Raw genomic sequence first — 14,719 nt, 5'->3', positions numbered from 1 at the left:
ATACATTTCTACCATATTTGGGGATTTTCACTGATGTCACAAATTGACACTAAAATTGTTTTATAAATATTTCTGCAATGCCTCCACAATGTAATTTTACATTTTTGGGGCTTATGAAGACCCCAAATACACAACGGCCGGTATCAATGGGTAAGACAAGTTGATTTTGCATAACAGGTGCCTTTTTATTTATTTGTTTTATTTACAGACATCATTTTATATTACATTATGGTTTCATTTGTTAACATCAGAGTCTGCTCTGCAAAAAGGTAATCCCTAGAAACAAAGAGCTCAAAATGTAAAAATTAAGAAGATATATGGAAGCGGTACGTCGCCGAGACTTAGTGTTAATAGTGGCGACCGCAGCAACCGTAAAGCCACATGTCAGAGCCAGAAAAATGTCACTCAAATGCCAGTGACAACAGAAAAAAAAACCTCAATGTCGATTTGATGACGATTAATTGTGCAGCCCTATCGAGTAGCTAAATATAAACAGTATTTTGCTGCTATTTGGGCTATAAATGTGCAGAGGTGTCCGCCAACCAACAGTGGCTTTTATCGCTTAATTATCAGACAATGTCATAGTCCTGAGTTCAATCCCGGGCTCGGGATCTTTCTCTGTGGAGTTTGCATGTTCTCCCCGTGACTGCGTGGGCTTCCTCCCACCTCTAAAGACATGCACCTGGGGATAAGTTGATTGGCGACACTAAATTGGCGCTAGTGTGTGAATGTTGTCTATCTGTGTTGGCCCTGCGATGAGGTGGCGACTTGTCCAGGGTGTACCCCGCCTAACGCCCGAATGCAGCTAAGATAGGCTCCAGCGACCAAAGGGACAAGCGGTAGAAAATGGATGGATGGATGGATGTTCACATGCTGCAAAAGATCAGAGAGGAGTTAATGGCAAAACATGACGTTTTACTAAGGAAATGGTTTGGTTTGTGGTAGTTGCTTCAAAATAATAAATGCTTGCGAGTGAGAGAGAGGACCTTGTAGTGGTTATAAAACAGTCCTTGCAGTGACTCTGGGTTAAATAATCTCACACGTCTGGCGGCGTTATCAGTCAGAAGAGTTCCAGCTGATAAAACTCTTAACTCCATTCTGCTCGTGCAGTAGTTCACCAAAGCTTTCTGCTGCGGGTGTTGTTGTTGATGTCAAATATAAAGCCTCTGCAGCCTCCTCTTCATAGTCTGCTCTTCAGGCGTATGAAAAAATAACGCCTTTTTTTTTTTTGATCTTGTCTCCAGCACCGCCAGTAATTCTCCACGCAGCACTCCGGGCAGCTCACCCTCCCTGCGGCGCCGGGTATTGGGGGGTGGCCGAGCCAGCGAGAGCGAGGGCGGCGGGGAGAAGAGTGGCGGCGGAGGTGGCGGCTCCGACAGCCCCCTGCCCTCCGTGCCATCTGCGTCCTCCCTCACGTCCGCCTACCCGCTCGCTTCCAGGCATTTCCGGAGCAATGCCAAGGTAACTGCCATTGCCGAAAGTCTTCAGCTGTCTCATCATATTCAAGATTCAAGATTGTTTATTGTCATATGCACAGTTAAACAGACAGTTTGCTGTACAATGAAAATCTTACTTTGCTAGTCCACCCTTCAACAAGTCACACGGTACTTAGCTAAAATAAAAATAAAAAATGTAAAGTTAAGCAGTTTAAAATAAGGTGTACATAAAAGTATAAGCTATATACAAGGCACAGTGAGTAACATAACATTAATGCACATTCTGATTCACAGTCAACAGTATAAATATGGAGGTGACATTGGGTCACAGCAGCAGTTTAAAGTGTCTTTAGTGATCAAAGGTGAAAAGTGTACAAGGATGGTTCACAGTTTGGGGGTGGTCAAAGTAGCTGTCTTTTGTTCAAAAAATAAAAGTAAAAGAGGGGGGGTGGGGGAGGGGGTAGCTGGAGGAGCTAGCATTCACAAGCCTGATGGCCTGTGGGTAAAAACTGTTTGTCAGTCTCATAGTCCTGGCTTTCAGGCTACTGTATCGTCTGCCTGATGGTAGGAGGCTGAAGAGACTGTGCTGGGGGTGTGTACTGTCCTTTATGATGTTGTGTGCTCTCCTGGTGGCCCTGGTAGAGTACATGTCCTGTAGTGAGGGGAAGGATGCTCCTGATATGTACTGAGCAGTTTTAATCACTCGCTGGAGTGCCTTCCTGTCCTTAGCAGCGCAGTTTCCATACCAGACCGTGATTGAGCTGGTAAGGACACTCTCAACCGTACTTCTATAGAAGTTGCTGTGAATTTTGGGTGGCATGCCAAATTTTCTCAGCCTTTTTAGGAAGTACAATCGCTGCTGGGCTTTCTTTATTGTTTGTTGGGTGTTTTGAGCCCAGGTGAGGTCCTCGCTGATGTGGGTCCCGAGGAATTTAAAGGTTTTCACCCTGTCCACCTCTGTCTCCCCTATGTATAGAGGTGTGTACTGTGCACTCCTTCTCCGTGGGTCAATAATCATCTCCTTGGTCTTGTCTGTGTTCAAGGAGAGATTATTATCCTGACACCAGGCCACCAGTTCCGCTACCTCCCTTCTGTACGCTGCCTCGGCTCCCCCGGTGATCAGTCCGACGACCGTAGTATCATATGGAAGACAAATGCATCTGTACATCATAGTGCACTTAAAGCTGCTTGTTAAAATAATCATTCAAGAAGCATAAACAACATTGACCCCAAAACATGTCTGTGAAATACACCAGAACCTTTGACAAATCTACGCACGTTTGTACTATTTACATGTTAGGGAACTTACGTTGCTGTTGCACACACATTTTATAGGGGATCTGCACTTTGTGTTTAGAATGTTGCCTATTATTCACAATCCTTATGTAAGACAAGAACACATGTTTTTGTTTTTTTTATGTATTCTAAGTAGTAAAATATGGCAAGTAAGAGGTGGATAACAGTGCAGCTAATGGGAATACACTAGGGCTGCAACAACTAATCGATTAAAATCGATTATAAAAATAGTTGGCGATTAATTTAGTCATCGATTCGTTGAATCTATGCTATGCGCATGCGCAGAGGCTACTTCTTTTTATTTTTTGATAAACTGCAACATTTACAAACAGCTGAGAAACAATAATCAAAATAAGTTTGGTGCCAGTATGCTGGTTTTTTTTCCAATAAAATACTGGAAAGGATAGAAATGTAGTTTGTCTCTTTTATCCGATTATTAATCGATTAATCGAAGTAATAATCGACAGATTAATCGATTATCAAATTAGTTGTTAGTTGCAGCCCTAGAGTTCACTATTCCGCACATAAAACCCTCTAAAAAAACATCCAAAAAGCACCAACCATACTCCATTCACTTGTCGTGACCTGAATATTAACCAAGTATTAACGATATTGTTATTATAAGCGCTAACACAGACAAACAACTTTTAGTTGCGACGTGATCACAGAGCGTTAACTAGCTTATGCTGCTGTATTGACATATTGAGCTGCTGCATCGCCTCAGAGTTGGTGAAAGGTTATTGTAGATTATAAATCATGCCTCTCACCTGGATAGTAGAAGGTTGTGGACATAAACCCACAAGTTGGTCAACTTTGACATCCAACTTAGACCCGGAGATGGCAAGAAAGACATAAAAAGGCGCTCGTTTGCAGCACTTTATTTATTTTAACCCTTTGTGAAGATTATGATTAATTCTTCATCTAAACGGGAAGATATGAACATCCCATCAGTCGGCAGTCGGCACTTTAAAAGAATGTTGTCATTAAATTAGCAATCCTTATTGAAGACAAGAACGCATATGTTTTTCTTTTTTATGCATTCTAAATCTTAAATAAATGCTAGTAAAAGTCAGATAACAATGGATTTAAGGGGAGTTGCTCTATCCTGCCTATAAAGCGCTCTAAAAAAACCTCCATAAAAGTTTTATATACACGCTCTAAATTTATATATAATGTAGTAACATTCATAATAACATGTAGTATTTATGTATTTTAATCATATTAAGCATATGACAGCGTTTTAATTTCACAGACGCATCACAGTGTTCACTTTCCCTTCAACAACAACAACACTACTAATCACAACAAAGACTACTTTGGGACAAATAATGATCCAGAAACTTCTATTTCTGATCCTGAATATAAGGAGGATTACTTGCAAGTTTTAGAAGCTGTGTGCTAAACAGATGCAGCTTTAGTGAAACACTAAGCATCATGTATTAGTATTGCTAAGTGCTAAACAAGATATACAAACATAATAAAACAATCACTTACTGTACATAGTCTGCTCTCACTAGGATGCAGACTGAATTTGGAGCCAAAACACTGCCAGTAAGATTTGGTATCGAAAACATTTAATTGACATTGCAGAAAAAGTTGTATTGGCACCGAAACAAGTTTAGTAACACTGCTTTTGGACAAACTTGTTGTAAGCCCCGCCAACAGGCATGTACCGCAAAAAAAAAGAAGCGAAAGCAAAAAGAAAAGAAAAACAAAACCGTAAAAAAGAGAAGCGAATGTGAACAAAAAGACACAATGACAGAGTATTAAAATATGAATATTGACATCTAAAACATGTCATGGTTAAAAACAATAGCCGCCAAAAATATTGTATTTTTTCAATGTTTGTATTTATTTGTTGCCAAAACTTTAAAAATATTTTTTATTCTACAATATACATTTTTCTTCAATACCAAATCTTACTGGCAGTGTTTTGGTTCCATAACTGATGGGATGTTTGTATCTTCCTGTTTAGATAAACAATTAATCATAATCTTCACAAAGGTAAAAAAAAGTGCCGCAAACAAGCCTCCTTTCATGTCTTTCTCGTCTTAGTTGGATGTCAAAGTTGACCAACTTGTAGGTTTATCTCTACAACCTTCTACTATCCAGGTGAGAGGCATGATTTATAATCTAGAATTAACTTTCACCAACTCAGAGGCAATGCAGCAGTTCAATATGTCAATATAGCAGCATAAGATAGTTAGCTCTCTATGATCACGGCGCCGCTAAGAGTAATCCCTCTGCGTTAGCGCTTAGAACAACAATATTGCAAATACTTGGTTAATATTCAGGTCACGAGTATCGTTGACAATTTTTGGATGTTTTTTTGGTAGGTTTTATGGGCGGAATGGAGCTCTCCCATTAACTGCATTGTTAGCCACCTTTTACTTGCCGTATTTTACGACTTACAATTCATACAAATACAGTATATATATTTGTGTGTGTGTGTGTGTGTATACTGTATGTATATATACATATATACACATACCGTAATTTCCGGACTATAAGCCGCACCTGACTATAAGCCGCACCAGCTAAATTTAGGGGAAAATACAGATTGCTCCATATATAAGCCGCACCCGACTATAAGCCGCAGGGTTTTGATGTGTAATTACCATAGTATATAGGGGTTCCTGCTACCACGGAGGGGATTGTCAGGACAGAGATGACTGTTTGGGAACGCAAAGCGTCCCATTTATTAACTATAAATCTTTCAATCATTCAATCAAACTTTCACATCTTTGACATGGCGAACAGCATTCAAGCAGAGTACAAATAATACAACGGTGCAAAGTAATACAAAGTGCTCGCATGTACGTTATCAAAATAACCAGCCTACCGGTATATGAAAAGTCAGTCTTTAATCATTGTGTCATCGTCTTCCTCCTGCGTACTAAAACCACCGAAATCCTCTTAGTCGGTGTCGGAGAAGAACAGGCAGTATATAAGCCGCACCGTTGTATAAGCCGCAGGGACCAGAACGAGGGGAAAAAGTAGCGGCTTATAGTCCGGAAATTACGGTACATACATATTGTATATATGTATGTTTATATATATATATATATAAATATATATGTGTGTGTGTATGTATATATCTGTATATATAAATGTATATATGTATTCATATAAATGTATATATGTGTGTGTGTATATATGTGTGTATATATATATATACAGTATGTAGATGTGTGTATATGTATATGTGTGTATATGTATATACTGTATGTGTATGTATATATATATGTATATAGATTTATATTTCTGAGTGTATGTGCGTGTTCTTGTGAACAATAGGCTAAAATTCCCCAAAAAGTGCAGTTTCCCTTTAAAGTACAAATGTTTTATCCACGTGTAATTAATTTTGCTGCTGCTGTTGTTACAGAAAATGCAGAGCTGGTACAATGTAAGTATCCATAAACTCTTTCTCAAACGTTTACCTTACAGATATACTTATCAGTATTTCTCTGACCTTCTATCGACTGCCGTTTGTCGGTTCTCCACAAGGGCATAAAATGAGTTCTCATCCTCAGGTTCTCAGTCCCACTTACAAGCAGCGGAACGAGGACTTTCGTAAAATCTTCAAAAAGCTTCCCGACACGGAGCGACTCATTGTGGGTGAGTGTGAGGGGCGACTGTCAGGCCGCACGTTTTGGCTCGAGGAGGATTTGGCTTGTTGGACCGACTGAATGAAAGCCTCTGCGTGTGTCCGTCAGTCCGCTAATGTTGCCTCTTCCCGTAGATTACTCGTGCGCTCTCCAGAAGGACATTCTGCTTCAAGGACGCCTGTACCTGTCCGAGAACTGGCTTTGTTTCTACAGCAACATCTTCCGCTGGGAAACCACTGTAAGCAATTAGCGCATGCTTCCCGTCACCCGGGTCACATCTAGTCCTGTTTTGGGAAATCCTTGTTTGTAGATACAGGACTTTGGTAAGACTTAGACAAGAAATCAAGTGATGAATATCGTTTATAGCAAAAACTCATTCAGTATTTCATGTTATGTACACCATTTTTTCCGGACCATAGAGCGCACCGGTATATAAACCGCACCCACTAAATTTTAGGAGGAAAAAAATATTTTTCCATATATTAGCCGCAACGGACTATGAATCGCAGTTATTTACATTGTGAATTTAGTTATTTACACATAAATATTCTTCAAATCTTTATTTATATACCATAGTTGTTTCCAAACGGTGCCTGTAACCCAGCAGTAAAACGGTTGATCAAACAAAACAGAAGTCATCGTCATGGACCCACTAGCTGCAGAAGCTAACTCTCCAATCAGCTAAACAGACTCAATAACTCCACGGTGACGTTTTGGTGAAATCACTGAATAATTTGTGAATCTGAAACAATACAAAAAGAATGCCATTGTAAGTTAATAATACTAACACAGACACTCGTGAACGTGTTAGCATATTAGCTAATGATAGCGACACTAGCTTGATTACATTACGATAGCACATATAAATATGCATAAAAACACTCCTACAGACATCACACATGGGACGGTTCAGTAAGTAAGAATTTTTTTAGTTATATTGTAAAACTTACAAACGTTGCTTGGAGTGATGAATGAAGAATCCATACGAGTGGGAACGCCATAGACGGGTAGAAGACGGAAGAGGACTTCTACTTTTGGTTGAAAGCTCAGTCTAAACAGAAGGGCACTGCAGCGCCTGCAGTAAGGGAACTCGCCCAAAGGATGGCGCCATAGCACAAACAATAACACACCTATTCAGTGTATTTGCTTTGTTGTTGTTTTTTTGCATTATGTCCGTCAGCGTAGAAACATTCATAAATTAGCTGCACCGTTTTCTAAGCCACAGGCTTCAAAGCGTAGGGAAAAAAATAGCGACCTATAGTTCGGAATTTACGCTACATTGTCAACTACTACTACATGTTCTAATCATCAAATGAACTGCAAAAACCTTCTGAGCCTTTAATTGATCTCCTGAAGTCAATAAACTTTTCCAGCGTTTTCTCATTCATTGAGGTGCACCTAGACACTGCAGTGGAGCTACACCTGCATATTACACTTGGGTTTCATGTGTAACGCCACCATCCACTGCACGACTAACATGTCAGTCGATAAGTAGCACACTTTAAACTTTGGACGGAGAAGTAGAAAACCGAGCAAAAGGCTTAAAATAAATGCCCAAGAGGTTAATGAAGAAAATGTTCCGCCTTTGTGTGGACGTGTCCTCTGCAAGTCTGTGCTGGTGTTTGCAGATCACCATCCTGCTGAAAGACGTTACCTCTATGACCAAGGAGAAGACTGCCAAGCTCATCCCAAATGCCATCCAGATCAGCACAGACAATGAGAAGGTCAGCCTGGAGCACATTGTACTTTTCCTTGTCGCCTTTGCATACACACACACACACACACACACAAACTTTGCCAACCTTCTACTTAATATATGCCGTGTTAAATGGCTGACTCCACTGACTGAACAAAAATTGAGCGTTTCTGTCATCCCCTTGCTGTTCCATTTCAACTCTCAGCACTTCTTCACGTCTTTCGGAGCACGGGATCGCAGCTTCATGATGATCTTCCGCCTGTGGCAGAACGCACTGATGGACAAGGTACGGTGGTCGCGTTATAAAGCTGCCGGTGCAACATGTTACTGCGTAGCAGTAAAACGGTATTTTCTATGCTTGTCCTCTCTGTGCAGTCCTTGTCCCCCAAAGAGTTGTGGCACATTGTGCACCAGTGTTACGGCACGGAGCTTGGCCTCACCAGCGAAGATGACGACTACGTCTCCCCGACGGCCGAACACATGAACGGCCTACTGTGAGTGCTCTGTCCTCTAAACTTCTACTTGGAGAGCCACGTTTTCACCACGCGGTACAGTTCCAAGAAGAGTACGGATCAATTATTTTGGTTTTATTCGACAACCATAAAAAATCTAATTGTGAGGAATTGCAAATAATGGACTTCCCCATAGAAAGCTTTAATTTTTTCTTTTCCTGGAATTTCGTCTATCATTCTCAATCCTTCATGTATTCTAACTCGTAAATAAACGGTAGCAAAAGTCAGCTAACGATGGAGTCAATTGGAGTCGCCCTATTGCGCCTATAAAGCCCTCTAAAAAACATCCAAAGGCCTCCATCAACATTTTATATACATGCTGTAAGTATATATGTAATGCAGTAACATTCATAATTAGAGCTACAACAATTAGTCGACATTGTCGACAATAGTGGTGACGTCTTCACTCCTGTTTTTCCGGGCGGAAGTGGGTCACTCACAAAAACATCACCAGTGATAACATGTAAAGTGTGAGGATATTTCCTCTTATTCTTATTAAAAACATAAATACCGTGCTCATTTTGCAAAGCAGACCTTGTTTTTATGGCAGTACATCTGGAAGTGAGCGTTTAAAGCGGAAACATGTCGGACATTTGGAGGGAAGATGCGGACACAGACTTGGTAAGAGTGTTAACTTCTACATCGCTAGCTAGCTAACAAGAGTGAGACGAAGTTGTGTGAAAAATAACTTTAACTTTCATTTTAGCCAAAGTCAGCTGGCTAAACTTTGTCGACATCAATTCAAGTACAGGTACGTTTTAAAGCAGCATATATTTGCAATGCCGGAAAAAAATCTAAACACACACAGACAGAAAGGCCCCAATGCGAAAGGTATCAAAAGATTAAACATAAAAACTATTAAATACCCAACATTTTAAGAATTAATCAAAGATATAATTCTACACATTGAGTCCATTAGGGTGCTCAAACTGCCAAAAGTTAATCAATAGTTCATATAACAGTGTGCAGCTTTTTAAACATCACATTTTCTTTTTGAGGAAATTAGGTTTTGCGTTTTGTTGTTTGTTTTCATTGCTGCTATTTCAACTGTTTTTTTTTAAATAGATAAACAACAAGTTTGGACACTCCTGCTCTAAACATCTATACTATACAGGTATTGAAACACATTTTATAATGAGTTTGACACACTAAGAAAGAGTTGAAGGCACGTAGTGCACACTATTGTACTTACAAATTGTGTCGTTTTGCAAAATCATGTCAAATCAAAGCATCTTCCTGCTGGAGAATGATGAGTGAATTGACTTGTGAGACAGCGCCCTCTTTCTATTCAGGTTACCATGAAAAAAACGAGATAGTTACTATTCAAAGTAGAGAAAATAAGTCTGCGTATATCAGTGACGTGCGGTGAGGTTCATGACTGGTGAGGCACGGACTTCATCAGAGTCAGATTTACAAACATATGAACCCTAAAGAGTATCTTATTCACCATTTGATTGGCAGCAGTTAACGGGTTATGTTTAAAAGCTCATACCAGCATTCTTCCCTGCTTGGCACTCAGCATCAAGGGTTGGAATTGGGGGTTAAATCACCAAAAATGATTCCCAGGCATGGCGCCGCTGCTGCCCACTGCTCCCCTCACCTCCCAGGGGGTGAACAAGGGGATGGGTCAAATGCAGAGGACAAATTTCACCACACCTAGTGTGTGTGTGACAATCATTGGTACTTTAACTTAACTTTAACTTTACACATAGAAACTGTAGCACACAAAAAAACACATTTAATAAAAACAACGTTATTATGGTCTTACCTTTACTTATAAGTGCGGGAACAGCGGTGTTCGTGTTGGAGGAGTTGTAAATGAATGAAATATGAAATCCGTGCTGCAGTCTGCAAGTGTACCTAATGTTGTGTCCCTGCGGTCGTTCGCAGCTCCTCCGGCGCGAGCATTGTTGTTTTTGCACTTTTTGGCTTCTTGTTAAGTGACTTTTTTTGGGTGGATTCGGTCTTGCACGTGGAGGGTTTGGGTGTGGGCTTTGGTTGATGTGGCGCTCCCGTCGGGCGGTGCATTCTGCGGCGGAGTTGCTTGGCACCAGGAGGCGGGGTTACTGCGAGCCTCCCACAGTGCGTCTTCGCAGCAGTTTTATGATCGCTGAGCACAAGAAATACTTTACACACATACAGTTGTTGACAAAATACACTGTACATTATATACCTCAGCCAACTAAACTATGGAAATGTATAATATAATTCATATAGCAATACGGTCTCACTGCACAGCAGGCCAGCAGTTAGCCGAATCATTGCACACAATCCATGTTGAGGCACAACTGAGTGACGTGCCTCAACTGGCTGCTGATTACCGCACCGTCTCTTCTCAGTATTTGAACGGCAAATGTGAAAATAAAAATAAAAATAATCTAAAACTGGTGAAGTTAAATGGAAAATAACTTTAGTATAATCACTGGATACATATAACAATTTAATTAATTTTTTTTTCTTTTTACATTTTTTTTCTTTCCATGATGGCAGGTGAGGCCGTGCCTCCCCTGCCTCTAGTGACGGCACGTCACTGGCGTATATTTGGGCTCCACTGCACACCAAAACTGTACTGCTTGTGGTGGAAATAGTGCTTCTATGTACCATGGTGCAATACACCGACCTGTGTTTTTTTTTTCTTGTCAATGCATCATTTTCTAATGATACTCTTGGGGTGTGTGTGTGTGTGTGTTTCATTTTTGCCTCCCCTCTTCGTCCTTTCAGGCCAGGAGAAGAGTCTGTGTCCGTCACAGATCTTCTGGACTTGAGCTCGGTGTCGGCACCCTCCTCTGGCAGCTCGCCTCCACCCTTGGTGCCCTGCAGTCAGGCCAGCTCTCCTTCGGTTGCCACCGCCGTCAGCTCCTCTCCCCCGTCCCCGGCTACCTGCTTGCCCATTGAGGTGCCCTCATCGTCGGGACGCAGGCTCAGCTCGGACCCCCTGGATCCCAGCCCGCCCAGCTCCCATGGCTCACTTCCGTCTGCCGCTGCTCTTGCCAACACTTCTTCTTCCTTTGTAAGTGTTTTTTTGTGACATCAATGAAGAATCTTAAGGGCCAATTTACGAAGATGAAATTAATTATATTTATATAGCGCTTTTCTCTAGTGACTCAAAGCGCTTTACATAGTGAAACCTATTATCTAAGTTATATTTAAACAAGTGTGGGTGGCACTGGCAGCAGGTGGGTCAAGTGTCTTGCCCAAGACCAAAATGGCAGCAACTCGGATGGTGGAGCGGGGATCAAACCTGGAAGCCTCAAGATCCAAAGTTCCAAGATCCAAACATCATGCGGTAAACAAACGTGTGTACTATTAGTGAGCGTGTTGCGTGCGATTTACTAAGACTGCGTGTGCAATTGAAAAGTGGTGCAAACCGCCTGATGATTTTGCGTCACCTTGGAGACACTCCTTTACTGCACTTTCATGTTATGCTCTTACCTCTGGCGTTTTGCTATGTTTTCAAACATGCAAGAGACATCTACCACTTTTTATGGGCATTTTAGAGACAGTCCTGCAGTGCATTCACAATAAAATAGCTTTTGGGTTTTTTTACAGCTGAAAGTGCGCTCATTGGAGAGAAGCTCTACTTACTCCTCTAAAGACGCAGAAAAATGCACACCTAAAGGGGAACTGCACTTTTTTTGAAAGACATGACGACGGATGTATTTATTTTTTAATTCATTCTAAATATTAAATATCAGCTTTGTTCTGTACATGCGGCGTTAAAAGCAGACACTCTTCAAGTTTATGTGCGCTCTCCTCTTAAGGTCACATGACCATGGGCTGATTTGTCACCCACTCTTTTGCCTCCGCATCAGAACCTAGAGGAGGGCGGGGACAGCCTGTCTGAATCGGCCAGTCACATGCTGCCCTTGCCCAGCCTGAGAAACCTCTCGTCGTTGGACATCACCAACGATGAGGACCTGCCCACGGACCCGAGCAACTCGTCCGACACACAGGAAGAGAGTAAGGCGACGCACACCGCACGGTCCATTGGAGTCATTGCATAAGCAGCCAAGTCCAAGGAACTTCCTCACAAACTTGTCCGACACATTTAGGTGAAGTGGAGTCCTTCTGCGCCAACCTGAGCGGGCGGCTAAACATCAACACTGCCGTGCGGATGAGTGTGGACAAGCTCCACGACCTGCTCTTCTCTGCCGACACACACTTCATCCGACACCTCTTCTCCCAGCGACACTTCACGGGTACGTACTCGTGCACTCGCTAGCTAGCTCAGGTTTCTTCTTGAGACTACTATAGCAATGGAGGTTGGAGGAAGTTGTACACTAACAAGCGGGAACCGAGCCACAACGGTTGAGGTAATTGCTAACATTATTGGATCGATGGATGGATCTTTGTTGTTATTGCAAAAGTACAATGGAAATTACATTTTCAGCACAAACCCGTTGAAGATTAGACACACATTGTACAGGGTTACAGAACACTCCACTACGACGCCCCGTAAAAGGTGAGCAAAGGGTAGACGCTGAGGGAGAATGAGGGGAAAAAAAAGTCAATTTCAGACTGGGCTCCTGTTGAGGCGGGCCCAGTCTGGGGTGAGAAAAGAACTCCATAGCAAAGCACATATACTGTACATGTTATGACATACAGCTCGGGACTTGCAATCAGGGGTGAGGGGGCGGGAATCCGGTCCAAATTTACTGAGATGTAACTGAAACAATACAAAAAGAATGCCATTGTAAGTTAATACAAGCACAGACACTTGTAAACATGCTAGCATTTTAGCTAAAGCTGCTAGCTTCATCACACTACGATAGCACGAAAAACCCTCCTACAGACATCACACATGGGACGGCTTAGTAAGTATAAACTGTTTTGGTTGTATTCAGGGCCGGCCCGTGGCATAGGCCGTATAGGCAAATGCTAAGGGCGCCGTCAATCAGGGGGCGCCAAGCCAGTGCCACAAATGTTGGAGAAAAAAAAAAAAGTTGGTACTCTTATTTCTAAATACAAAAAATAATCCCACGTTAATTAAAATGCAAAGTAAAGCCTATTTAATAGAAATATTATTTGTTACAACATTACGCCCCTCCCCCCGCACGGTGCGCCCCCTCCCTTCCTGTATCATGACTCTTTTTGGACGTCACCACATCAAAAAATCAACACAAGATGTCAAAACGGCCAAAACTGTCAGGTGCCCAGGGAAGAAAAAAGAGAAAAGAAGAGGTGGAGAAACGAGAAAAAGACAGAGGTAGCAGGTAGGTAACGTTAGCCTACATGAAATTATTTGTCTGTTACAGAATGTGATAGTAACCTGGCTTTTTAGCATTAAGCTAATGTTACATGATTCGGCAATTGCTAATCAATAAATAGCTAGTTCTGTTTTAACGGCGGGTTAATATTGTGGAGGGGGCTAAATTGTTATGGAAAATAATAATGTAACGTTAGGTAATTACAATACTCCCACCTTACATTCCTCAGAGACATTTGTATTAGATCTTTTAAGCAGGTGTTTTTTGTTTACATTGTTATTGCCTTCTGGTTAGCTAATGTTTGCCCTGCAGGTAATAGTCACTTTTCCACACCTTTATATATTAGGTATAGTTGTAAGCCTAGTTGTTAAAGTGCACATCATTAATGTTAATTAAGCAATATCACATGAGAGGGAATGCTGTTTTTTAATTTGAGCACTGCTGTGATTCGGTTAAAGATAATCATAACATAACATTCTCATATAATATATTATACTGTTACTTTGCATTCTGCTATTCAGCATTTCACTGTAATGATGACAATAAATTGATTGTTAGATATTCATTTTTTATTTTTTGTATTCATTTATTTATTCATATTTTTTTTAATCTTGTTAACTATTCTGATTGTTAATTTGCTTTCTTTAAGTAAAAAAAAGGTCAAAGACCAAGCTATTCAGTTTCTTGTGAGTATATACACTTCACTGCCGATGTGGGGGGGTGCCACCTAAAATCTTGCCCAGGGCGCCAGATTGGTTAGGGCCTGGTTGTATTGCAAAACTTACAAATGTTGCTTCGAGTGATCCACGAAGAATCCTTTAAGTCAGAAACGCTATGGACAGTTTTACTTCCGGTTCAAGGCATTAAAACAGGAGGTACATTTTCAACCGGCAACTCCTGCAGTGGCCGAACTCATCCAAAAGATGGCGCCATAGCACAAACAGTAACACACCATTTCAGTGTC

At 41.3% G+C, this 14,719-nt stretch overlaps 1 protein-coding gene across 4 annotated transcripts in view; it reads left to right on the top strand.

The window, feature by feature from the left end:
- The window catches only part of LOC133636156 (protein Aster-A-like), a 65,612-nt gene that overhangs the window by 26,777 nt on the left and 24,116 nt on the right, over window positions 1-14,719 (top strand). For all 4 annotated transcript variants that reach the window (XM_062029882.1, XM_062029885.1, XM_062029883.1 and 1 more), the window contains 10 exons: window positions 1,245-1,461; window positions 6,118-6,138; window positions 6,266-6,350; window positions 6,475-6,578; window positions 7,969-8,064; window positions 8,242-8,322; window positions 8,412-8,530; window positions 11,270-11,558; window positions 12,361-12,508; window positions 12,601-12,747. In XM_062029882.1, the coding sequence (XP_061885866.1) occupies window positions 1,245-1,461; window positions 6,118-6,138; window positions 6,266-6,350; window positions 6,475-6,578; window positions 7,969-8,064; window positions 8,242-8,322; window positions 8,412-8,530; window positions 11,270-11,558; window positions 12,361-12,508; window positions 12,601-12,747 (1,307 nt within the window). The remainder of the gene's footprint in view (window positions 1-1,244; window positions 1,462-6,117; window positions 6,139-6,265; window positions 6,351-6,474; window positions 6,579-7,968; window positions 8,065-8,241; window positions 8,323-8,411; window positions 8,531-11,269; window positions 11,559-12,360; window positions 12,509-12,600; window positions 12,748-14,719) is intronic.

The sequence above is a fragment of the Entelurus aequoreus genome, linkage group LG20, assembly GCF_033978785.1.
Source record: "Entelurus aequoreus isolate RoL-2023_Sb linkage group LG20, RoL_Eaeq_v1.1, whole genome shotgun sequence".
Taxonomy (NCBI): Eukaryota; Metazoa; Chordata; class Actinopteri; order Syngnathiformes; family Syngnathidae; genus Entelurus; species Entelurus aequoreus.
This window is presented reverse-complemented; position numbering and strand designations above follow the sequence as displayed.